Source organism: Gordionus sp. m RMFG-2023, chromosome 2, assembly GCF_954871325.1.
Source record: "Gordionus sp. m RMFG-2023 chromosome 2, tfGorSpeb1-WG-v2, whole genome shotgun sequence".
NCBI classification, from domain to species: domain Eukaryota; kingdom Metazoa; phylum Nematomorpha; class Gordioida; order Chordodea; family Parachordodidae; genus Gordionus; species Gordionus sp. m RMFG-2023.
The window spans coordinates 41,262,120-41,289,800 of NC_088776.1; the positions used below are offsets into that span (position 1 = coordinate 41,262,120).

At 26.2% G+C, this 27,681-nt stretch overlaps 1 protein-coding gene across 5 annotated transcripts in view; it reads left to right on the forward strand.

Annotated features, from left to right (window-relative positions):
- Positions 1–6,110: 6,110 nt before the first annotated feature.
- The window catches only part of LOC135924818 (syntaxin-binding protein 5-like), an 86,592-nt gene continuing 65,021 nt past the window's right edge, over positions 6,111–27,681 (forward strand). For all 5 annotated transcript variants that reach the window (XM_065459939.1, XM_065459940.1, XM_065459935.1 and 2 more), the window contains exons 1-3: positions 6,111–6,262; positions 23,142–23,239; positions 23,998–24,079. In XM_065459939.1, coding sequence (XP_065316011.1) covers positions 6,143–6,262; positions 23,142–23,239; positions 23,998–24,079 — 300 coding nt within the window. In that variant the 5' untranslated portion in view covers positions 6,111–6,142. The remainder of the gene's footprint in view (positions 6,263–23,141; positions 23,240–23,997; positions 24,080–27,681) is intronic.

A 27,681-nucleotide genomic window follows, 5' to 3' on the forward strand; every position in this document is an offset into this window, starting at 1 on the left:
AAAATACTCTAGGTTTCTTTTTACGATTAAATTACATCTATATACTATCGAGATATGTTAGGACCTTGATTTTAAAATGTATTTTGGACCGTGGACCTTTAAAGTATTTTTTAATTCTATTTTCCTTTTTCTGTTGTTTTTAGGAATATTTTAAACGGTTTTTTTATGAGTGTAAGATGAACGCACCCACCTCTAGTAATTAATGAAAATTGATAAAGACATAAATATTAAATAAAACCTATATAATAATTTTAATCTAAATTTTTTCAACTTTTAGGTAGAGATATCATCATTCAAGGATGTTTTTATCATCTAACTCAATCCACTCATAGGAAGATTCAAAAATTGGGGTTAGAATCATCATATCGGAATGATCCAACGTTATGTTTATTTGCAGCTATGATCGATGGATTAGCATTCTTACCTATACACGATGTCAAACGAGGTAAGGAGTATTTAAAAACCATTGTATCGGATGAAAACAAAGAATTATTGATTTATTTTGATAAAAATTATGTGAATGGAGAATTGAGATATGGGAGAAACTCTCAAAGGCAAGTAGAACCATTGTTCCCACCTGAAATATGGAATGTGTTCAACGTTACGATTGCTGGGGAAAATCGAACAAACAATGTATGTGAAGGATGGAAAAATCGATTTCAGCATATTTTAGGCCACAAAAAATCTAAGATGTGGGAACTAATCGAAAAAATGAGGATGGAAAAGCCGTCGACATGGGGAAAATTGGCCAATGGAGTATTGGGACATACACTTCCAAAAAAAATCGTCGTTATGCAACGAAACAAAATATTTTAAAAAAATTTTTGTATTGATTTTTTAGAAGAGAGAAGGGACTTGCCTAATTTTCTCTCTTCAATTGGAGAACATATACGTTCTAGAATTGTTTCATTTGAATAATATAATTTATTATTCCATATATCATTTAATAAAATTATAATTTCTGTAAATTTTAAAAAAAATTCATAAGCAAAATAATAATTGTTAGATTAAAAAAATATAATACTCACTGCTGATAATCACCTCTGGATGTACTTTGATTAAAATGGTCAGCATTTTTCATTACTTTTGGCAGTATTTAATTAAAATTGGGCAGTAAAAAATATAATTTTGCAAGTTTTATATTGATTTTTTATTCAGTCAGTTAAATTCTTAAAGTAGGTAAATACTTCAGTAATATAATTTTTATCAAATAGAGGGGATCAGATTGAATTGCAAATTTCCTATTTCGCCACAGAATTTATAATTATATTATTTAATAGCTTATCCTTATAAAAACAAAAAAGAGCGCTTATTAAGAGTTAGTAAATTGTGAAAAGCCTCTTATCTCCAACTGATATTTAAATTTTTAATATATTTCTAAAAAAAATGATTAAAATTTGTGTAAAAATAATTTTTTTTTAAAAGTAAAAATTTGATTTTCAATAAATAAAGTTAATGAAAATGTGTAAGGTGAACTAGATTTATTTAACTTTCGTTTTATTATTTAAAACCACAAATCCTCGAAGGAATTTGCTTTAAAAAACATCTCTATTTAATTAAATAGTGCAGAGCAGATCCGGGTCAAAAAATGATATGAATTTATGCCGGGCCAAAATAAAAAATCAGAGCTGGTCATTATCATTACTTAACTTATAATAATATTTAGCTTAATATTACAGAGACTAGGTAATTTTTGAATTTATAAATCCAGGCCAAAATAAAAAATCTGAGCTGGCCATAATATTTTGCATAATATCAGAGAGAATAGGTATCCAATTCGTTTATTTTATAAATATTGCTTTGTTTAATTTTCACTAAACCTGGGTTCGGGATAAGTCCATAACATTATACATTATATTTATTAGTATTAATTAATAATTTAAGTTTTTATCAGGTTTAATATTAATCACAAGTACTATTTTATTTTGAAAATTTTTATTTGGAAAAATTTTACAGGAATTTTTGACGATTTTCTCAAAAAATATTTTAGGATTTTTTTCCGGGGATATTTTTTCCTTGTTAATTTTATAAAAATAATTTAATATTTTATAGGATTTAAAAAATGTGGAATTTTTTTACGATGAAATTTTTTCCGGGGAATTATTTTCTATATGAATTTTTTTCCGAGGAATTATTTTCCGGGGAATTTTTTCCCATGTAATTTTTTTCCTGGGGATTTTTTTTCCGGGGAGTATTGTTCCGGGGAATTTTTTTCCCGGGGATTTTTTTTCCAGGGAATTTATTTTCCGGGGATTTTTTTCCTGGATTTTTTTCCGGGGAATTGTTTTCCTAGATTCATTGTTATATATATCTTATGGCGGCAGCTAGGCCTTTAAGATTCATGAAATACGATTTAATTATATTTTTATATTAAAATATTATTTTTTAATTTTGGATATCAATATATGATATAATTATATTATATATTTTTAGCACATAAAAACATAATGCATATTATTACTCTTATTTTTATTTTAATGGGCCTACACATCTTAAACCACTCTATATACAATATGCAACAACAACTACTCCATCCATAATCCACAAAACTTTTTCAATAACGAAGGATATATAGTTGACAAACTATTAGCATTACTAAATTGATTCAGAGGATGCAGAATTTCCTTTCTCTCAAAAGGGATCAAAAATTAATTTCGGTTTTATTATTTCACAGTCAAATAATATACAAATCAAAAATCTGATACCTCTGATATCATTTGTCCTGTATAAAATATTTCAAAAAGGCTTGACCATGGGTTTTCAATTACTGAACTGCGAGTAATTTATTTATAATAATTTTTATTTAATATTTTTATATAAATATTTTGAACAAATCTTAAAATTGTTTTGGAATATTTAATTTAGAATTATATTACATTTTTGCAGTGTTTAATTTAGCATTTAAAATTTTTAGAGCATGGTAGAAATGTAGAGAGTGAGATTCAGGTTGAAGATAAAGGGCAAACATACAATTCATATATACAGGTAAAATAGTTCATAACCATTCCTTTTCTTATAACGATTAATATAAAACTAGCAATAGCCCGAAGGTTATGTTTTACACGGCCAACATACTTTACCAGAAATAGACACATTAACCTCTTGGAAAAAACGACTAGAACTTCCTAGTCCCAATTTAGCTAGGAAAGTACTTTGCATACCTGCTACCAGTAGACCTATAGAGAAAATATTTTATGGATTAATACTCAATGTCAAAAGAACCTCTTTATGCCCCACTAATCTACAAAATAATATATACTCACGGCAATTATAATTTTACTAAATTTGATTTCTAACAGTTATATTTCTCACTTTATATTTTGTTGCATTCCATATTTATATATAAATAAATTTGTTTTAATAAAATTCGATAAAATATTACCTGATTAAAAAGGCAATTCCCTAGACTATTTCAAAGAAGAAGAAATACATATAAACATATGGGGGTAAGACAGGAAATGATTTAAGAACTAAACTTTAATAGCAATGTTGGAACTAAAGTGCCCAAATAAATTCTAAATAATGTAATACATTGAATTATATTAAATCCATCTCTAAAAAAGGGTAAAAATATTTGCACGACTGACGTCGTCCATTTATTAGGCGGCGGCTAATTCAGTGGGGTGATGACGATCGATAAAAATATTTTTAAAACCGCCACCGATTAAGACCATGCCCACAGATCTAAACATTAAAACAAATAACAATAAAAAGGTGCTGGTTGTTGGAGATGAAAAGACACCACGTGGACGGCGGGATTCTCGACCTATAAAATATTTTATGAAATAGATATTAAGGACCCAATAATATTTTAAACATCAAATTTTCTTTGAAAATATTTATAACCCTCATAGAAACTTTTATAAATCACCGCCACTTCTGCATTATTTAAAGCATAGAGGGAAATTCCAAGTGGTGGAGATAAGTGGCTCCATTTTTGGTAGGTTTATGGTTGAATCTAGAAAGATTTTAGTTCTTCGATGTCCCATTACCAATAAAACATTTTTTATTGATTGACCGATATTTAAAAAATGTAAATCTTTAGGAACATGTTGACAATATTATTTAAATAATATGTAGGTGAATATTTTCAAATGTTGCTCGATTCAGAAATTAAACTTTAATTTAAAAATATACTATTAAAAAAACCCAAAACTAGTAAAATTAAAAAAGAGACGAATTTACAATTCCCCTAAAAAATATGTCCGGTATAATGGATAGCTTCGAAACGAGATTAAACTAATTTGAATTAATTTTAACAAAATTATTTTTAATTTGGAAATTCTTTCCAATATATTCTTTATTTAAAAACAAAATTGTTGGCGAGAAGGAAATAAAAAGAATCTGCCAGAAATTAAAATTAATTAAATACGAAACGATTGTTGAGCTTTGGCAAAATATTGATGAAGATATTCCTAATAAAAAATTTAAAAAACTTCTTACTATCATCTAGTAATTACGAGTGTGAAAGGGACTTTCATCTTATGATGACCGTGGTAGATAATTGAGCGAGTTTAGGTGTAAATAATTTGTGCATAATGTTCATCAATGTTAATCAACCATCGTTAGCAGAATGGATTCCAGATTCATATATCAAAAGGTTAAATGTTATTTTTAAAAGATACAATCCAAAGAAAAAGAAGAAATGAAAAATTTATGGAATTTTTTTAAATTAATATTTATATATTTCTTAAATTTTTAATTTGTTTTGATATCAATTGTAATAAATTAGCAAAGTAATTTTAAAAAAATATAATTAAGGAATTTATTCATATTAGTGATAAAAAAAATTCGATTTATACATATATCATATTTTTAATAATATCTATTAAAAATTGTAGCTCCCTAAATTTTTAAGATATACACCACTGGTTTAAAGTTTTTTATAATGTGATCAAATAGTTGTATTATTCTCTTTTGTAAGGTTGTCTGGATCTGGATGTGTTTCAATATCTCAATAGACTGGTATTTGAGATTAATCTTAGATAGAAGATAACCTTAAGTTGGCGCAAACAGCGGTTAACGAGCACCTGCATCTTCTTGATCTGGGAATTTGTTTAAGTCCCAAGTTTCGCTGCCATAAAGGTATAGGGAGATAATTAGCCTTAAATGTTTGTAGTCTTGATTTTTGCGAAATCTTTGCTGTTTATAATTTTTAATATTTATTGAATGTGACCTTGGCTTCGTTCTCGCCATTAATACCCCCCCCCCCCCATATTTCCTATTAGTATCCCAAGATATTTGAAGCTGGTACTATTTCTAGCACGTTGTTTTCAAAGGCTAGGTTATTGATTAATACCTCGGGGATGTCGTTGTGATCATTTTGTTGCTGATGCTTAAACCAGCTTTTTTTTATGGAAGCATAAGCAGATTAGGAAGTCTATTGTATTTGATTTAGTAATCATAACTAGTTCATCTGTATAGGAAATAATTCTTAGGTTGAGGCTGGCAGTTATTCTGCGAAGCACATCCAATAATTTTATGGTGCTAGTGGTTTTTTTAATAATTTTATTGATAATTAAATTGAAAATGATGGGAGAGTGCACGTAGTCCTGCTTGACACCCCTTTTAATTCTGAAGTAGGGTGATAGGAGCTGCCATAATTGAAGCTTAACAAAAGCATTATTATAATAATATTTGAGGATATTTATATTGTTTTGATCTATACCGTTTTCTCCAAAATATCCATGAGATAATCATACCTGATATTGTCGAAGACTTCCCTGAATTATATGAAGAATGTGAAGATGAATGGTAATTTGTATTTAAAGTATTTTAGGAGATAGACTTTTTAAGGATAAATTAACTCCATATTTTCACATAGTCTTTAGGTGCAGATATTCTATTGCAGATCCTTAGTGGAAGCAAGGATTTGCTCTTTTAAAAGCACCATAGAAACTTTCGAAACCTTGGAAGTGGGGTCAATAGCTCTGTAACAAAGGTTGAAGGGTGGGGTTTCTTAGGGAAGTTACAGATTGTCGATTTATTTCAGACGTCAGGGTCTTGCCGGTAACCTTATTCTATTAAAGGTATTTTCCCAAAGTTATATAATAATTGCCGAAAGCTTTAGTATATTACATCTATTCTTACACAACTGTTTTTCCAAATTTTTTTCTTCTCATGATAAAAATTTTTTATAGAAATGAAACGATTCACATTCAAAGGTGTGTTGGAAAATTTTAAATCTTCTTTATCACAACAACAAAAACCAATTAATGAAGTTGAGGAATTCTTAAAAAAGGAAAATTTTACCTTTTCCTATGTAAAAATTTTTTATATCCCTATAATAAATCTTTTTAAAATATATTAAAAAGTCCTTAAGATATTAATAATAATATATTTTATTATTATTAATGTTTAAATGAGTGATCTATATAACCTTAAAGTTTTCTCCTTATAAGACAATTTAATTTTGAATATTTTATAGTCTGTCTAGTTCACTTTCTTGAATTTTCATATAAAAATGTACTATTAAACCTCAAAAATATTTAAAACTCAGCAAATAATATAATATTGAATATAAATCATACAGGTGCATAGCAAGCAGTGGGGTTTCCCCCATCACAAATTTGCCTGTATTTGTAAATAACATTTTAGGCTGATAAGTAATTTCCCCCTACATCCTCCTCTCACTCTAGAATGTATACAATATATCACTATAAGAAAAATTTGAAAGAAAAATTATTAAAAGTTAATAACTTTTTAAAATAATGGCTAAAATTCAAAATTTTTAGTAAAAAGCTATACCCAAAATTATTTTTATAAAAATCTAATATAGCCAAGGGCCTACAATAAAATTTATGAGCAAAAAACCCATCAGCCATGCCACCCCCCCCTCCCCCCACCCTTAGCAAAATCCTGAATAAACCTATGATGGTATACATGATATTTTTTTCTTTTCTGAAAACTTTTTATTATGCAAGTTAGTTATACCAACCTTCCAGAGGCCATGTATTTTATTTTTAATCCATATCCAGCCTAACTCATGAAATAAAATATAATTTTATAAAATATGTAAAAATTAAGTTAAAAATAGGTATATATTATATTAAAGGATCAAGTATAAACCAAATTATCTAAATATTTATTCTTCTTGTTGTTTAACCTAGGTAAGACTAATGTACCTTCTTCACAAAAAAATCATAAATTATATTGTCACTAAAAGCTATGATTACCTATAGAAAGACTTATGTTAAATTTTGCAAGTTTTATACAATTTTATAAGTGGCTAACACAACATTTTAAAATATTAATTTAAATTTAGGATAATTTTAATTCCATATTATTTATGTCAAATTAAAATCCTATCATTTAATTTGTTTGCCCAAGTTCTTCCTGATAATTTAACCTTATCATATTTTTGAGTTTAATCCCCTATAATTGTGGTGTATGAAAATTTATATATAAAACCAAAGACTAAAATCTTTAGCATCATCTTTGGTTCTAATAAGAAAAAAATACACATTTGTTCTCAAAGTTTCAATATATGGGAACTTGTTCTTCTTTAGTCAGCCAGATCTTTGGGAAACTAAAAATTTTTTTCTACTTTTTAAAATTAGGTTTAATGCTATTTATTTTATTTTGTTTTTTTGTTGAAAACAGAATTCCCAAATTAGTATTATTTCTTTATTGATTTTTTTGATATTAATGTTAAGATTAAAAAAAAAATTTTTTAAATTAAAAAAAAATTCTAAGATCTTTTAAGGATAATAAATAGTAAAATAAAATTAGAATTGACAACTGACTTTTTAATGACATGTTTTAATAATCATATTAATTTTTATTTTAATATATTTTATATTATAAGTTAAACTTATAATAACTATAACATTATCAAAACTATTTTTAAAGTTGTTTTTTTTTCAATTTTTTAACTTGAATAAGTATTTTCAATAAATTTCAAATTATTTTTCAATTTTTCATAGATCATATCAATTATTTTTACATTAGATTATAATAATAAAATTAAAATTTTTTATCTTTATATAAGTAAAAATTGTTGATTGCTTACTATTTCTTCTTGATAATAATCTCTTTTTTGAGAAAATTCATCTTTTTTTATCAAATTTACATTGCACTTATATAACTCACTTATAAAATTTCTCAAGGGACCTTAAAACTTGAAAAGTGTGAGAAATAATATAACTGATCGAAATTTTGTAGATTATAAAATTTACAGAACCCAAATCAAAACTTGAGTGAAAGGAGAGAAAAAAAAAAGAAGGAAGTAAGAAAAAAAAGAGTGAACATGCTCAGAAAATAATTCCGGCAAAATCAAGTCTTTAAAATTTATTAATGTGCGCTATTTCTTGACACCCTTAATTCCAATATACGTCTTATATAACCACCCTGCCTCAAGGAAACGAGATCACTTTGAATTTCATGCGACACAATATTTTTGAAATTTAAACACACGAATAACTTAAATTTTTTAAAATAAGATTTTTAGACATTATGGTACAATTCTCTGTTTAATATATATAAAAAGCTTTAAAATGTTGATTTTCTTTTAACCATATTAGAATTATTATAAATAATAATTGGGTCATGATTCAATTTACAAACTTTTATAAAGTTAAAAATTTAATTATGTCACAGTTTGCTTGAATAACCCCAATTATTCTAGTAAATTACTTATTTGTTGAAATTCTTTGATGCTACTTTAATGCTCAGCTGTTTTAACTTATCTGCAAATCTGCTTTTATCCAAGGACAATGTTTTCATAACTCTTCATAAATCCCCTTATATTTCCGATATTATATAGGTATAGAAGACTTATTGAAAACCATTCAACAATACCATTATATTTTATTAAAATGTTATCATTTACACTATTTTCTCAGTTTTAGCATTTTGAATTTGTATTCACATTATAACTCAAAGTAGAAATGTGTGGCCCATCTATCCTACCCGGATCTTCCATATATTTGGAGCCAGCCTGTTCTATTAAGTATGTCAGTTCTTAACTGGTTCTTTTTTTTGGATTAACGTATTTATTTTAAATTGTTTGAAATTTAATGTGAAATTATTTCTTTACAATCACAATACAAGTTACAACATAATAAAATGTATTTTTTTAAAATAAATCCTCAGAATCACGATTTTCATTTTTTATATGTAAGCATATTATCTTCTTTTTGTAAAAAATTAAATGATTTTGTTTTTTTATGATTGATAAATCCCTGATATAATTTACATTATGTGTATAAAAGACTTAATTAATCAGAAGTAGTAGAACAATGTTTCACCGTTTTTCTGTCATAAAAATATTTGAACCCTTCATTTCAAAATCCTGTTTCATTTTATCCCCATCTTCTACATTCGAAGACTACCTGCTCTTTAAAAATAATGATAAAATATATGATTGGAATTCTTGCATAGCAAAAACTTATACGAAACCTTTTAACTACAATTTAGAGTCACCCTAGGTTGTAAAAACGGCTGCGACATAGTCCAACCACATAGCTGCCTGAATTGCAACTTATCAATCAATGCTAAGGGCAGATATGGGTTAAATTTTATTAAAATTCAGGGTTGTCAACATCGTTATTCGTCAATAAATAAACTTTTCAGCCTACTACTATAAAAGGCTCGAAATCCTCAATATCTTAGAATTTCATAACCTTCATCAAATGGCGGGTTAAAATCGGAATACCTCGCAACTATTTTATGGGTTATGAATAAATCTCCCACCTGTGACTATTTGCGTTACCATATTTCATACAAATGTTAACAGTATCACACTTAGACTACTCTAGCATAAACAAAAAAATTTAATATAAATAAATGCAAATGCCTTTGTTTGTTGAACTGTACTGGAAAAAATTAGAAGAGGGACTTAATCGATGTGGTAGATCTGATCTATTCCATTTTGTCTATTATAAACCATTTTAATTATTTGATTATTATGTTCAGTGTGATATTTATCTAATGGTTTATAGGAAAGTGAATCTTTTCTCGTGGATAGCATATTAAAATTGAGAGTAGATTAGATTTTTAAGGTATTTTTATTTAGATTTTTATCATGAAAGATAAAAATTTAGTGTTTCATCAGATGTCTGATTAAGGTATTAGAATAAAATTAAATTATTTATACTTGTTGCATTAAATTTGGTATTGTGTTGAACATATATTTTGAGTTTTTCTTATTGGGATTATAAGTAAAATGCTTTTTTTCCAAACTTTCCGTTTTCATATATTTCAAAATATAAAAAAGAAGAATCAAAAACTAAATTCCTCAAGTGGAATAAAATATACACAAAAATTTGATAAAAATTTATATGGATTGAATAATAAGGCCACTAAATATTAATAAGTCCATCCTAGGTCTAAAACCGATAGGACCGGACCCTTGATCTTCATTACTTTAAACCAGCCTGGACCGAGCTATATTTAAATTTTTCTTAAAATCTGGACCCATACCGAATCCTATTTTTAAAATTCTGAACTTGGACCCATGCCGAACTCTGCGAAAATTTCGCTAAATCAAAACCCTTGACTTCTATTGTGGAGAGGAATGGAGGTGACTCAAAATTATCATTGAAATAGGGAGTAGTTTGGATTTCCTTTTTTGCTAATTTTGATTTGATAGAAGTGGGGTAGGGGAGGGGGATAAATCGTTACTAAAATGGGTGGGTATAGAAGGCCCTTCTTAAATTAAATATAAGCATAGCCTATTCGTATCGCTAATGTGCCCGATTAATGAATCTATAAGATAAAACTATTTAATATAAATAAAATCAAAAAGTTTTCTCATTTTTATAATATTAATAAGTAAATTTAATCAATTAAATATTTTCTTTTGTTAAAAAAATCAATAATTTCCTATAATAACAAAAATTTAAAATGGTCTTCCTTATTTGCCCTCCCCCAGTCTTTCCTAACATTTTTCTACCCCTCCCCACTCCGCTTTGGCCGAATTTTAAAAAATAATATCCAGGCTAGTTGCCGTCTGTTTGAACTAATTTTAGATAAAAAAATATTTTATAACTAATTTTATACATAAAAATATAATAACTAATTTATATATTATTATTATTATTAAACTTGTAAAAGCTTATTTATTTTACATTCAAGTTTAAACGATGTTTTACAAGTAAGTGTCCAAAGGGTAATCCAGAATGTTTAACAGTGGAATAAAATATTTTTTTCCCTAACCATTTGAAAATCCTAATATAATGATTTTTTTGGTCTATAGACTCATAGCCTCACTCTGAAAAAGAAAACCAAGAGTGATTTTTTCGCCATTGTCTCGGTCTTCGGCGTTTTAAAAGCAAAATATAATTTGCTTTTATTGGTAAATCAAGGCTAAAAAATAAATTTAGCATAATTTTTTTGAAAAAATACATTATCGATAAATAAATTAAAGTTATGAATTTGCTTATAATTTTTTTTTAGATCGGCTCTGAGTTGGGAAAAAAAGTAAATAAAAGAATGAATAAAGGATAAAATTATAAAATATGTGCATAAAAAATTATATAATTATTTTAAAGGAAGAGAAAATTAACAATATATTTTGTGAATTTGCAAGGCGCGGCAAAACTGGGCCAAATTCGACTCTAGTTTTAAATTAGAATGCTCATTTTAACATGGCGTCCAAGATTTTTTAAAGGAAGGAAGCTTTTGGGTAGTTTTATTAAACATAAATTTTATTGAATATTTTTGTGCCCTTCATTTTGAAAACTTTTGGTTGGATTACATTTTTTAAAAAAATATTCTTTGTTTTCCATTTTTTTTTCTTAAAAATGTTAATTAATTATAGATTATTTTTTAAATAAATTTTTTTATGTTGATAATGACATATACTAGAGGTTTACAATGGGATGAATTTGGCCCTAAGACTCACTCGCCATTCTTTTTAATTAAATTATGGCCGGTCCTCCCATAGCTTTTAAAAAAATTACCCGCCATCCAATTTATTTAAAAAATTTGCTTAATCCGCTCTCTCGTCTAATGTTTAATAATTATTATATTGATTGGTTAAGCTCTTTATTAATTTAATTTTGATATATTTTTACATAAAATATGTAATATATGAAATAAAAAATATTTTTAATAAATATATGCCCGTTATGCTCATTTCAAATTTTTTTGAAATTCTCCCTCCTGCCCATTGATTTAGGTATACTCCCACCTATCCGCCTATGTTAAATATCGGTGACTCGCCCATTGTAGATCTCTACGATTAAATTTTTGGAAGAAAAGGAGGGAAGAAATTTTTATAGTTAAAGTGATGTTCACGAAAACAGGCAAATTTGCTCAGGGGGAAATTTCTCAATCCCCTCTTCCACCTTTACACCAAGCAATGCCTATTACCCAAAATACAATAATAAATATAAGAAAGTCTTATATTGAATTAAGCATAATTTATTCAAATGGTAAGTTTATTAAATAGTCTTATTAAATTTTAGCCGATGCTTTATGATTCTAGCAGAATTATAAAATTATATACTGTATAATATAGTATACTGACTGGGAAATCGAAGCAAAAAATGCCTTTTATTTTGGGTTATAATTTTAAAATATTTTTTGTTTTTTTATATTTTTTTTAAATTGCCCTCACTTCGATATATTATTAGCCCAAATATTTCAAGAATGGCGTGGCGACACGTCGTGCTTGGTTTAACTTTTTCTAAAAAATTAGCTAGACATCTTTAATGCCTTATTGAAGGTATAATACCTATTTAGTCCTACTTTATTTTATTTAAGGTTCTATTCAGATGATATATTGTCTTCTGCTCACGAGTTAAGAGTTAAGTTAATATTTTATAACTGGTGGCCATTTTTTTTATTTAATTTAGCGGGTCCCGATATTTAATCTCAATCCTGACTAATGCATAAAAAAGAAAGAAAATCAAAAGCATTTTTTTACTAATTAATTATTTTATTTTCTTACACTTTTCTGCAAATGTTTTTTTGTAATTAAAATTTTTTGATGGCTATATAGCCATTTAGTCCGGTATCACAAGACTGTGACGATACCCTGGTTTGCAAATTTAAATTAAATAAGAAAATCCTTTATATAGTGTTGTAAAGTTACGTAAATTAATCATTTTATTAAAATAATGATTACAAACTTAAGTTTTTTTAATAAAGTAACGAGTAATCGCATCACGTTACTTTCTTTTTATAGATTAATTATAAAACGTTTCATTTAAAAATATTTACCAAAAAATTTCAATTACGTCGCAGGGATCGAACCTGTGAATATGATTGTATATTTAAATTTTAAAAAAATATCTATCTCCTTACATTAATTCAGTCATACTATATACTTTTTTCCTGATAATTATAAATAATTATCGATATTTAGTAAATAATATATTTTTATCACCGTTTTGTTAGTATAATATTAAATTATACTTTTTAATTTTAAATATATCTTTTTTATTTTTTATCGATTTCAAAAATAATATAATATTTATGAATAAAATAGTATATTTGATTTTTTTATTATAAAAAGGCTTTATAGAAGAAAAAAAATTGAATGAAATACACGTAAGAAAGAGAACGGTATTAAATTATATTGATTTTTCCTTACCCTCCCTTCCCCCCCTCCCCGCTTTCATTTTTTTCAATGTATTATATTAAAATATAATTAAAAAATTCCTTTTACCTTCTACAGTTAAATTAGGTAAGAGGTAGAATATCCTCGGAAGAAGATGCGGGAACATTGTTTCACTCTTGGAATTGTAATTTATAATTGCGATTTTTTTTAAGACCAAAATTTAATTTCCTTAATAAAATTTATAATTAGAGAAACAATGTCAGAGGTTAGAATCCACTAAATAAAAGGCGAGTAAATTGTTCTTCCCTCTTTGGAAAGAGAGAAAAAGAAAGAAATTAATGAGGTTTTTTTTTAAAAAAAAAGGTGATATCTTAGATATTTAGATAAGAGTCTGGACGAAATATTTTTTAAAAAAATGAAATTTAGAAGATAATAAGTTATTCTACGAAAATCAGAAATTTAAAATATAAATATGTTATGGATATTTAACTTTCCCAAAATATTTTATTTACTTCAGCAAGAATAAAGTATAGCTCACAATGTTGTTAACAAGTTCATTTTTTTATAAAACCATAACGCGCTGCTTTTTTGAAGAAAAATAGCTTTTACATTAGCGTGTTATGTGGGCAGATCATAAGTACATGTACCGAAAAATATTATTTAAACGTCTTTAGGCTGGGTACAAGAGAAGGAGGCCAATACAACAGCCTACACATGAGAATTACAATTAATTTAACTACTTTAAGGGGGGTGGGGTGGATATGAAAGATGTTAAGTTAAATTTTAATAGGTAAGTCGTACTGAAAAAAAATGTGAATCGTCCTTTAAGTATTTGTATTTCAAATAAAATCGAGAAAATTGGAGGTATTTAAAGTATCTCTTGAATCCTAAATTGAAAAGTTTTTTGGTTATTTTTTTTGCTATTTTTTTTGCTATTTTTTTTGCTATTTTTTATGTAGTAAATTGTTTCTTATACATATTTAGTTCAATTACATTTAATCGTTTTATAAAACCATAAAGATTTATATCTACTATATTGTTTCCATTTGACGAAGTATATAAGTAATCGAATCGTGAACTAAATTGTGGTTGGAATTTCTTATAATGTGGACTAATATCGAAGTATGCTTTGAGATCATCCATAGATTAACGTTAGAGGCGATTCTTGAGTAAAGAAATACCGTTAATAATTATAAGGCAGTTATTTGTGATGGATTGTAGCCTCCTATTTTTCGTTTTATTTATTTTTCAGATGTCACCACCATGAAGTAATATGAGGATGATGGCAAAATTAAAGATCCGTAATCTAATGAATACCGAGATTTTTTCCATAGTTTTAGTTATTTATAAAATTCACCTCTTGCGCTGTATCCTGATTTTGATTTCCTCTTTTCAGCTGCCCTTGTGTCAAATGTTACCCTCAAACTTCACTTTGTTAACTATCTTCGCTCTTTTGAAACGGTAAAATTTTCAGTAGTAGATGGAGGGGAGGATTACCATTTGGTTAAGGTTTAATCTAGGCCAACCCTACGACTTAGGGATTTGAAATATAAAATTTTAATTAATATTTTCTTCATCAATATATTTGCTTAAAAATTTATATATATTGGAAATAAACATATTTCAAGAGTTTCATCGTTTTAACTGGAGTACTTTTCATAATTTTTTTATGTTGAACGACATATTTTTTTAAAAATAATTTTTGCATTTTCTTAAGGAAAATTTTAAGGGCCACAAAATGATATATAATTTACTTTAGACCAAAAATATTTTGAACATTTTGAGATTCGTTAGATAAGGAAAAGGCTCTATCGAACTATGAAGGCCCATAATTTGGGAATTTGCTGCATAAGTAGAAAATGTTATATTCAGCATCCTGGTTTTCCAAATTTTATTAAAAAGCTAAAATGAGGATACAATGAAGGCTCCATTTGAAAATATTCTGCATAAATATAATCAAGGACTGGAGCCTTATTTCTCAGTTTTTTAATTACTCCGGAAATTTCCGCAATTGAGAAGCCTGGGGGAATTGGAGTAGGATGCGAATTCACCCTGTGAAGTAGGTTATCGAAGATATGCATATATAGTTGTCTAACCAAACCGCTTAAAGGAAAAGTAACTTTTTAAAACTATAATTTACAGAAAAATTTTAATTTATGCGTCGTATACCTTGTTCTCCTTCATATCTTTGTCCATTTTGAAGTCAATCTTGGCTATGTAAGTTCATCTGTCGTTTCATCATAGTCTGAATTTTTTTTCAGAGAACTTGAAACCTTTATTTTATCTAACTTAGTTTATCTTTTGAAGCGTCTCGATTAACATTTATGTTGAAATTTCTATTCGAAAATTATATCACCAATTGACTTCTCCTTAGGTTTGTACTGTAGAAAACCCCATAGATTTTTTCATGACAATATTTGCTATTATTATTTTTATGTCTGATATGTTAAAAATTGTAATGGCTTTAACATCGCTGACCACAAAAAACTATTGAAGAATGATGGGAACGTTTTAAAGATGATTTGTCGGTATCATGCTTAAGCCTACCCAACAATAATAGCTATTCGAGGAAAGAAAGGATGTCAATAGAGTAGCTTCCAAAGATAAACCAACTTAAATTTGCTCTCTGGAAAATCATTCAAAGACTATTGCAAAACAACAAACAAATTTACACTGCCAGTGCCAAATATAAACAGTGATATAAAGGAGACCAGGATATACGACGCATACACAAAATTAAAATTTTTCTGTAAATCTTACAATTTTAAAAATCTTTCATTTCTTGGATTACAGTTAGTTAATTATAGATCAAGATGAACTAATAGCGGTATGAAGGCCATTATATGCATATCTTCTTCAAGGGTAGTTAATATTACACCTCAATCCCCTCCCCCATTCCACCTCATTTTCATTTTTTTCTCCAATTTTATTTATCTCATTAATTCTCTACGCATAAACTATAAACCATCTTTAAAGACTCATATAATTCTTCTTTTTTTAACATTATTTTTTATGAAATATATTAGGCTTTCAAGCGAGAGTTTTGGGGACTATGTTTATTGAACCAGTGAGAATAATAAACATTTTTACGATAATTTTATATATGTATTTTTTTTAATATGACAGTCAACTCTCCTTAAACAAGAACTTTTTTTAGAACAACAAAATATTATTTGTGAAAATTTATCCTCATAAAAATATTATGTATATTTTTCCTAAATTAAACACATTAAAAAAAGACAAAGGGGAAAGGGGAGGATTGTCATTTTTTGGATTAATTTTTTTAAACCTTTTTCTAAGAAATAAATTATGTTCAATTTTCATTCTAATTTATTTGTCTTCCATGATTTCTGAACTTTTAATCAGATATCACTAATGTCCGAAAATGTAACACCATTAACGTCGTTATTTATGTATATTATTTATTTATTGGATAGGGGGAGGGGTGGCAGAGTTGTTAAACGCTACTTTTAAAAGTAGCGCGCTACCGCTATCGTTATTTGTCAAAAAAGTAGCGCGCTATTAGCTACTATTTTTTAAAAGTAGCTTAAGCTACTTTTTATAAAAAAATTTAGAAACAAATTTGTTTTATTTTTTGCTATAAAGTTATTGTATAGTAAATATATAAAATTCAACATTTATAAATATTAAAATATAGTTAGTTTTGATTATAAAAAAATTTTGTAATAAAAATAAATATTTATGGTAATTAGTTGCAATTTATAAGTTTTTACCTTCTATTATATGACCAACTATCTGCCGTGGTACATATATATGATATCTTTGATAAGAGCATCTTTCATCACTTTAAAGTTATCTGCTATTTTATTTATTAGTGTCTGGCGACATAAAATTGTTGTACCAGGTTTTTAATTATCATGGTAAATGATGGATTATCAACCAAGGACATTGGCTGAACTGTATCAATTATAAAATCAACAATAACTTTATCAGCCAATTTCTGAGAAATATTGGCATTTGTATTATTAATTAATTTGGTTTAAATTGAATTAGTCTTTTTGGATGTAGAGTCGCCTATACCAAAATTATTTAGATGTTTCTCCATTTCCTTAAAACTATTGGCATGAACATTCTTATAAAATAAATACTATTAGAATGTGAAAATGACAAACCTTTAAGTGTTTCTTGAGGTTATAGCTACTGGATTGATATGAGGAAATATTTTTTTTACATTTTAATTTAAACAAATAAATTTGAAGCCAGTTTTGATTTTTATATTTATTTTAAAATAATTTTAAATCTAGGGAAATTTGTATTATAGATATTAAGAACATTTTCTTCCCTGGTATCTTCCATTTGATTAATATCATTGTCTGAATCACTTTCAACGATTTGAATATCCATAGGCGATGACATTTTATTATTAATACGTTATTTAGGTTTACAATACAAATGAAAATATAAATTACAAATTGAAAATATATTTCAATTTCAAAATTAAATAATAAATCATAAGAATTATAATTAATTATGATATTATATTTAAATTTTAATGTTTATACGCTACTTAGCTACTTTCAAAAAAGTAGCGCGATAAAAAATTAAATAATTACAAAAAAAGTAGCCGCTATTAGCTATTTAACAACTCTGGGGGAGGGTGTAATTCCTTTTTAACACTTTTTATGCAAAATAACTTGTAACAGTAACGTTTTATGCAAAGTAACTCGTAACAGTAACTTAATATTTTCTTAAAAAAATATTTTGCAGCTCTTGGGAAAAATAACCTTTTCCCTAGAGTATATATCTAAATACAAGAACCGAAACTTTACAGTGTTCTAAAAAAAATTAAAGACTGACCCAATTCCTGCTTAATCAACATTTTATATTCATTTTGGTAAATTTTATTTATTAAGACGATCTTTATTTTTCCTGTTCTTTATTGGATTATTAAAAATCATGTCGATTTTATTTAAGATGATATGCCTTGCCCTATAATGGAGTCGAATCTTTTAAATGCAATCATTTAAATATTTGATTTATTATTGCCAGAACTTTAGTAAAATATATTATATTTAACGAAAGCCGTAAACAAAATAATTCGCCCTTCAAGTAATTCACAGAAACAGACTGAATCTACTACATTATTTGATATCTAGTTTTTTTTCTTTCACAACGCAATTTGTTCTATTTAAATTTGTTTATTCAGCGGTTTCGATGCAATATTATACAATTGGAAATTGTAGATATTATTTTATATCTGCAGGCTATAAAATTTTTTTTTATTGTTAACTTAAATACATAGATGTGAAAAATAAAGCTTATAAAAAGGAAGAAAGAAGTGAATAAAAAAAACTTGATCATATTATATCCTACACCAAACATTAATTAATTAATGTATATTCTTTAATATGCTACTTTCGACAAAATATATTGTAACTAGTTAATAACCTGCAAGAATGATGGGGCTGGGGGGTAATTAGTTTGTGTATATAGTATTAAATATATTTTATAAAAATTTTAATATTTAGGCGAAAAAGAGGTAAATTTGTGAATCACACTTCGTAAGATATATTAAATTTCTGATTCATCTATCATCGAATAAGGGAAAAAGGTATGATGACCCGTCTTTCTTGAAGGGCAAAATGAAAATAAGAGTACCAGAGCTCCCGTTAGTCAGCATTGCTGATCCCGTCAAATATAACGGGGAATGAGAATTTTTTCCTTACTCTTATGATAGTTGTTATCTCTTATTTGAAAATAATATCCAATTTTTATTCTTTATAACACCCTCCCACCTTCAGGCCAGGTCTAATTCATTAAATTTAAGTCTAAATGCTATGTTTTGAGTCAAAATATATTTAAAGCTTTTACTTGCATATCAATATTATTTGTTAAAATATTACTGATGATCCATGCCTAATATTTAATATTGAAAAAATTCCCAAGCAAGGTCCAAGGCTATAATAATTTTGAAAAAATTTCCGCCATCCTAACCAAAGATCATAATAATTTTGGTAGTTGAGAACTGAACTAAAATATTTAAAAAAATCATAATGAATTTAAAAATACAATCAAAATCAGATTTTATGGGCCTTGGTTTATATGTTTTAGGTCAATGTGATCCATAGTTAATAATAAAAAAATTCCCAAGCGTCCAAGCTGCTAATATTTTGAAAAATTTTTCCCAAGCGTAGCTCAATATAATTTATAAAAATATTTTCCACCAGCCCGACCCTTTATAATTAAATTTTTTCTCAAACCTGGCCAACCGATAATAATTTTGAATTTGTTTTCCCAAGCCTGGACCTTCCAATAAAAAAAATAAAAAGATATATTTAAATTACTTTATCATTATATAGTTAGATATATAAGAAGAATTGTATTACAAAATTTAATATCTGACTGGAAAGAACGTTTGCCTATCGAACTTTAAGTCAGTGGTTCGAATCTCGATGATGTATAAAAAATATTTAAAAAAAAAGCTTTCTTTTTAAAAAAATAAATAATTTAACATTAGAGGTATATAGTCTCCTTCGATTTATTTAACATTAAGATGATAGGAAAGTTGATAGAAAAAATAAAAATTATTATAAAGATTATACGAAAACGTTAATTTCTTGATTACGGCGATTATATATTAGATTGTAATAACATTGATGGCTTTTTGAATTTTTTTTTAAAATATAATTTCATTAATAATTTATGAAATCTTTGTTTAACCTCAGTAACTATACAATTTATAATCAGCAATACTCGCACTTAGAGTATAGGGGGTATAAAAATTCAATTTTTTTTATTTATTTAAGCATATAACTAAAAAAACGTTTAATGTTTTTACCTCCATAAAGATTGTAGTGTACTAGTAATTCTCAATTTTAATGTGTTTCCTACGGCACTATATTATTCTTTCATTCCTAATTTTCGATCCTTTTATTATTCTACTTGCAAAGCATTCCAGAGTGCTGAGATTTTATAATATAATGAGAAAATAATAAATATGAAGGCAATGAATGTGCACCATTCAATCATATTTGATTTTTAAGTAACAGAATCGATGACATTAATATTTAAAATGAATATAAGTCTCAAAGTATATATATTTTTTTTATAATTTTATGGTTCCAACGAGAGGGCCTTTTTTAATTATTTCGAAAAAATTTTTATTTATAAAAGAGAAAAAAAAAATTCAATTTTTTAAAATTTGTTCGTTTATTATTTTTAAGTTCTTCTTCTTTTTGATAAAAAAATGTTGGAGTTTAGAGGAGTGAAAGAATATTCAATTAAAAAAATTGTAAAAATTAAATATTTAATTTGTTTAAAGTTCAAGAGGCAAAGGGCACAAATAAGTAAAAGAATTTTTTTTAAAAAATATTTTAGGAGAAAGATTGATAAAGTTTTGATGATGATTTAATATTTACTATGGATATATATTTTTTAATAAGAATGACATGCAACCATTTAGGTTCAAAATAGATCAATATTTCCTTCTATGGCTTATTTTATAAATGGAAAAAGTTGGTAGGGACACCAAAAAACATTGCTTGGTATTTGTAAGTTTGCATAGAGTTCTCTTTTGAATCTTCGACTATCGACGAAACATTTCGTAAGTATACTAGCTTCTATAATACAAATTAAACGACCTTGAATAAGAATTTTTTTTTAAAAAAAAAGGTTTTATTTTTAAAAAAATCGGATTTAATATTATTTATTATAAGTAAATGTTAACCGGTCATAATGTATAAAAAAAATTTTTTTGAATATCATTTCCATACAAATATGTAATTTTTATATAACAATTACAATATTTTTGTTAAATTCATTAATATTTAATTTGCATAAAATTTATTACAATGTTATTTTAAAAATCCCCTCAATATCCTTATTTAATTTACCTTATTTGGCTCAATATTTTACAGGGACCCGAACCGTTATTTATAACGGTTCAGTTTGGTTACGGTGATGGTTTAACAACACTACCCTATTTTAGTATTTTCCTACTTTGGGAATTTTGATGGGCTTCCCCTAGAAATCTTTTTTCTTTTCTCTTTTATAACATTTTCCACTCTTACTATATCATTATGAAGCAGGTTGCTTATATTGTATACTACAAAACAAAAGATCTATTTATAATGTTGACCCTTAAATTTATTGCCATAGGTGCTTAACCCGCGCACAAGGAATTATGAATATATGATTCATATTTTAATTTTATATTATTAATAATCATAGACTTCTATAATATCTATATTGGTAAATTAATTTTTTTTGTCAAAAAAAAATTTCATGATATTTAAAAAAAAATGGCATTCAATGATGAATTTGAATTGATTTGGTTGACATTGAAATGGTTTAGATTTACTGAAAAAAATATTTTGCTAAAATTGAAAATATATTTTCCCCCCGACAACTATTCTTTCTTGTCTGATGAAAAATATAAATTATTTTACTTCCACTGATAAGCATATCCAGGATTTTTTTTTGGGGGGGGGGCACTATCAGATGTATTTTTTTCCCATAAATTTTATAGGCCTTTGGCTATATTTGATTTTTATAAAAATAATTTTTGGTTTTCGCTTTTTTTATATTAAAATCCCTTTTTTAAAAAAATTTGAATTATAGTCGTTATTTTAAAAATTTATTAACTTTTACTAATTTTCTTTCAAATTCTTGATATATTGTATTCGTTGGATATGGTAGTATTATAGGGGGAAATTTTTAATTATATGAAAATGATATTTACGAGAACAGATAAAATTTGTGAGGGCCTCCCTTGGTTACGCGCCTGGCTTACTCAACCCTTCAATACTAAAAATAATAACGTAAATGCTCTAATGGGGTTTGATAAATCCCAATTTAAAATGAATATATCTTTATTTCTATTCATTACTTTGAAAGATAGTAGAAATAACCTTAAACAATAAAAAAATATTTATTTTAATTTATTAGGATTAGATAAAAAAAAAATGTTGAAGGTAATTATAACATAGAATATATTTTCTTTAAAAAAGTTAAAGTTTCACAGACTCTGATCAGTCACGAAATGATTATCACTGTTTAACGAAAATATATCAAATTTGGAATATAAAGTCCAAAATGAATTACTGAAAATTCTGGATCATAATAATTAACTTATTTTTAAGTAAAAATTATTCTTGCATTCCTAGGGTTCTATAAACCCCACTGGAATATTGAAATGTATAAAGGGTTATCTTTACAACATTGATAACATTTAGACTTATCTTGCTGTATGTCCTATGCTGTTTTTATTTTATTGTAAAGCGATATTGAATTAAGTGTTCTGAAAAAATTATTTTAGAAATTTAACAGAGTTGCATTTTAATACATTATCACATCGCAAAAATTTTAAAAGACTCACATACTGTAAGATAGGGTATAATCAGATATAATAATTCTAAGTGTAACTCAATTTTTATCAATTTTACATTTTTTTAAATAAATGTCAATGATATCAGGGGGCTAACATTATTTAAGAAATATGTATTTTAACATAAAAATTTTTTTTAATTATTTTGAGGGTAAGGCAGTTATTTCAAAGATAGGAGAGTATCATTTAGGATAAGCCCTAAAATCCTAAATACCTCTGAAATTCATTATAAATACATTTAAAGTTTATTCCAAAATGTTATATAAAAATAATTTTAAATGTGTATAGACGATAAAGCACGGTTTCCCGTATTCTGCCACATCTTTAGCCTATGATCCGGTTCAAAATTTATTAGCCATAGGCACTTCAAACGGTTGCGTACGCATGTAAGATTTTTTACAATTCTTTTCCTACCAATTAAATATAAAAATTTGAAGCCCATGCGCCTATTTTCTCAACCTTTTTAAAGGTTCACCCGATTTACTTCAATTCTTATTGGGCTTTATTTTTTTTTAATATACCTTTAAAATATACTGAATATTTTCTAGTTATTGTTTATAAAGCATTATTCATTTGTTTTTTAGCTATCTTTTCTCAAATCTTAAAGGCGTTTATTTTTTATTATTTAATTCGTTATCTCTTAAATTCTCAAGTTACTACCATTTTATAGAATTAGATCGATATATATATATATATTTAATCATTTTTGTTGCTCACTTTAATTGAAAAGAATATTCAACTCTCACGTTATATACTGAAACATAATATTTTTTTGTAAACAAAATTTTGATAAGGCGCAACACCTTTTTATTAGTTATTTATTAATTGACTACTTAGCTATAATTCTGTGCTAAATAATTGTTATTTTACTTTGGACCTACCTATTACATGAGTGATGCACTAGTACTAGCATTCCAAAATAGGGACCTCCCCATCCCAGTGTTATTTAAAATCTAAGACCACGAAGAGCAAAGGTTTAAAAGTAAGTTAAATACAGTTAGAATAACTTCGGGCTTAGCAGAATGACTTAATCTTTTAGTATGTTCTTGTGAAATATAACAATGACAATTAATATTGATAAATAATATTACATTCATTTATTATTTTTTATATAAACATAAAATACATTTTTTTATGTTTGCAGTTTGGGGAAACCCGGTGTTGATATCGATGTCAAACATGACCCTCCTGCCATTGTTCAACAACTAATATTTATAATCAATGAGGTATAATTTTATATGAAAACGTATGCATGTAACCAATAATATATTTAATTGTTAAAATTAGAACACGCTTTAAGCGAATTTAAGTGCCCTATAAATCACAAACATCATCCTCGGAAATAACGAAAAGGTCTAAATTTTAGGCATGGGCCGATTTACCTTGCATTTACAATTAGCACGAATTCTCTGCGAAGTGTACAAAATATGCTTTTTTTATATACTTCGCCGCGGATTTGCGCTAACTCTGAATGCAGGGTTAAACGGCTAAGGAGTTTTTAAACCAATATATAGTAACTATCTCTGATTACGAAAAATTACATATTATAATAAGTTATTCCCAATTTCGATTGTAAACTGTATCATAATCATGATAACTTATGCAATTAAAACCAAATGTTATTACATCAATATTATCTTATAAAAATAAATGTATGTGCATGGCATATGAAGACAAAGCGAATTTTATTATCAGAGTTGAGAAACGTAATAACTATTCTATCCACTTTTCCATGTAATTTAGGAGGCTCATGGGAAAAATCACCTGCCAGAACATGCCATTTTTTAATTAAAATTTATTTTCAGATATTTTCTTATCGAGAAAAGGTAAGATTTATAATTATAAGTAAATAAATATGTATATGCACCCTTTTATAAAAAAAAATAAAACTAAACTTTTTTTTCCAAACATTATTTATGTTAAAAAAAAAGCAGAAGACAAAAGATGTAGTAGGATTAATAAAAATATTGTTTATCAATTCTCTTGAATTATGGATATGTCTTTAGTTTAAAAAAAAACATTTTATCATTAAGTAGTATATAAATGAAACACAAAAAGTATTCCATTAAAAACATATTGTTAACCCAAACTTATAGTGGCCAGGATACTTAACATTTTATTTTTTAACTATTTTTTTTTTGAAAACAAGGTATATGGAGATTGGTTTACGGGTTAACAAAATAATTATTTGCCAATCCTCTAAAACATATGAGACCCGGGGTATCCTGAGTCGAAGGCCGGATTAGGTGGAAATGCCTCTTAACGATAAAATGAATATAATTAATAACAAACATATTAATAATAAGTTATATATAATTAATATATATCTTGCTAAGAATGTCTTAGACTGGAATGGTGCAAATGATTTATTATATTATATGATTTTTATGGTATGTTTTGTAAAAATAATAATACTTTCTTCTATATCCAACAATTTTTTAGAAAATTCAATAAAGTTTTGAGTATCAATTAATATATCTAAATTACCCTACTAATTTATTATTAAAGTATATAATTCTAAAATTATAATATAATTTGCCTATTTAATATATAATTTTAAATCGGTCCTATCTTAGAACATGAAGGATGAACTGGTACGGGACCGAATTCTGGGCATACTTTGCCTATTTTCTTCCTGTTTAATATTTTAAACATTATTCATAAATATTTTTAAAATGTATTCTTTTTTTTACTGAATTATAAGATTGGTTTGTATAATGCAATGCCACACCTAAAAAAAAGCCATGGTGCGCTCATTCTCTTCCCCATAGCCTAAGCCATTATTTATATATATTTTATAATTAGCTAATTATTTTTATATCTTCTTAAAAGTTATTAAATAACGATTATAATTTTAAGTGCAGAATTCAATCCAATTTACAAAAAAAGAAACTATTTAAAAAAATTAATTATAGGATAATGGATACGATTCCAAATTGTCATAATAAAAAAAATTTTTTAAAACTTTTATATATATTAAAAAATTTATTATAAGGAAAGATAGAACGAAACTAATTTATTTTTCCAATTTTGATCCTATTTCATAATAAATTTTAAAAAAATATCGAAATAATTATAGAATATAGTATATAGATTATATTTTAACCACACCAACGCATAATAATTATTATTGAGACATAATTGCTTACAAATTATTAGTATTACTTATTTTTTTTGGACATTGTACATATGAGTTATTTATTAAGTCCATTAACATCTCGAAAATTCTATTTTATCTTTTTTAGAGAAAAAAAAAATACATTTATATATTATTTTGTCACACCCCCCCCCCCCCTTTCCCCACTTCATTACAAACAAATCTTAGCCACTTTATTCAGCGAACCAATAAAAATTTTTAATATCGATAGCTAAAATATTTTATCCTTTTCTTTCAATTTATAAACTTTGAAATCAACATAAAACATTGATAATATATTTTTTATATGATCCTCATTCATAACCAATTTATGAGAAGGAAAAAAAATTAATTAAATATCACTCCAAGTTCCCATCAATTCATCCATAATATTATTTTTTTTAGATAATTTTAATGCTGATTGTTTTTCTCCCTCTCTCTCTAATATATCGGATGTTGTTAATATTAATATAAATTCTTTCATTACTCCCTGGGACCTTAATCTATTAATACTTAGGGTTGTGAACCAATATTAGAAACCCAAGATTAACAAAATATTATATTGGTGTTGGATCTAAAATATTGGTATTGATTTAAACAATATTTTCTATTTCTTGTATTGGTATTGGTTTAAATTCAAAACATTATTAATATAATAGAAGTAGTTATTTAAAAACCCGTAATTTGTAGTTTTAAATAAACACGAAAAAAAGATTATGAATTATTACTATTAAAAACAGGACTTTAAAAATTTTACTAAATCTATATTCTTTTTTTGAACTAGGAATTTATGAAGTGACATGAATATAAAATTTTTTAATTTAATAAATATTTTGTATTAACAAACCTAACCAAACTAATCAAATAAAAATAAACCCATTGATTTTGAAACTTTTTATTTTGAGTAAACTAAAATATCATAATTTCTTATTTGGCATAAATAACAAGACTGGCTTTAAATGACAAGATTATCTTGGTTCTAAATGGCAAGACTATTTTGGCTTTTAATGCTTATATAGATTTGACTATAAATGCCTAGACTGATTTCGCTCTAAATAACTCTACTGGTTTGGCTCTAAAGGCCTAGACTGATTTGATTCCAAATGCTTAAGCAATTTTGCTAAATGGCAAGACTATTTTTAGCTCTAAATGATAAGACTAAAATTTTATGCAAAAGATTGATAGAAATTTAATATAATGGAAAATAATTATTTATATCTTTAAGAAGGATTCTGCATCCGCATCCAACTTTTTAGGCATGGTCATTCTTAGTATGTTCATTTAGTGAACAACGTTGGCCAATTATAACATACCGTCCTTCTGAAAATGCCCTTTCAGAGGTAGCTGGAATTGTAAGATAATCTCTGAAATTTTCGATGGATATCTTTTTCGATTTCGTTTTCAATAGTCCAGTGGATTTGTATCATTAGAAATTGTGGCATCACCCATATACTTGCTTATTTCTACGCTATTAATACTATGACTATTTTACTTGTTATATTTTATCATAAAAAGACAATCTCTTGGATTTATTTTGTGCTTCATTTTCATGTTCAACTGAATTGAAATTATTATTTATTTTATATATATTATATTCTTCCGTTAGATATCTATGAGGATGTTTATACTAGTAATCTTCATCAGGCCTAATTTTCCTGCCTGGCCCGATCTCGAACAAATTTTTTTTATTTG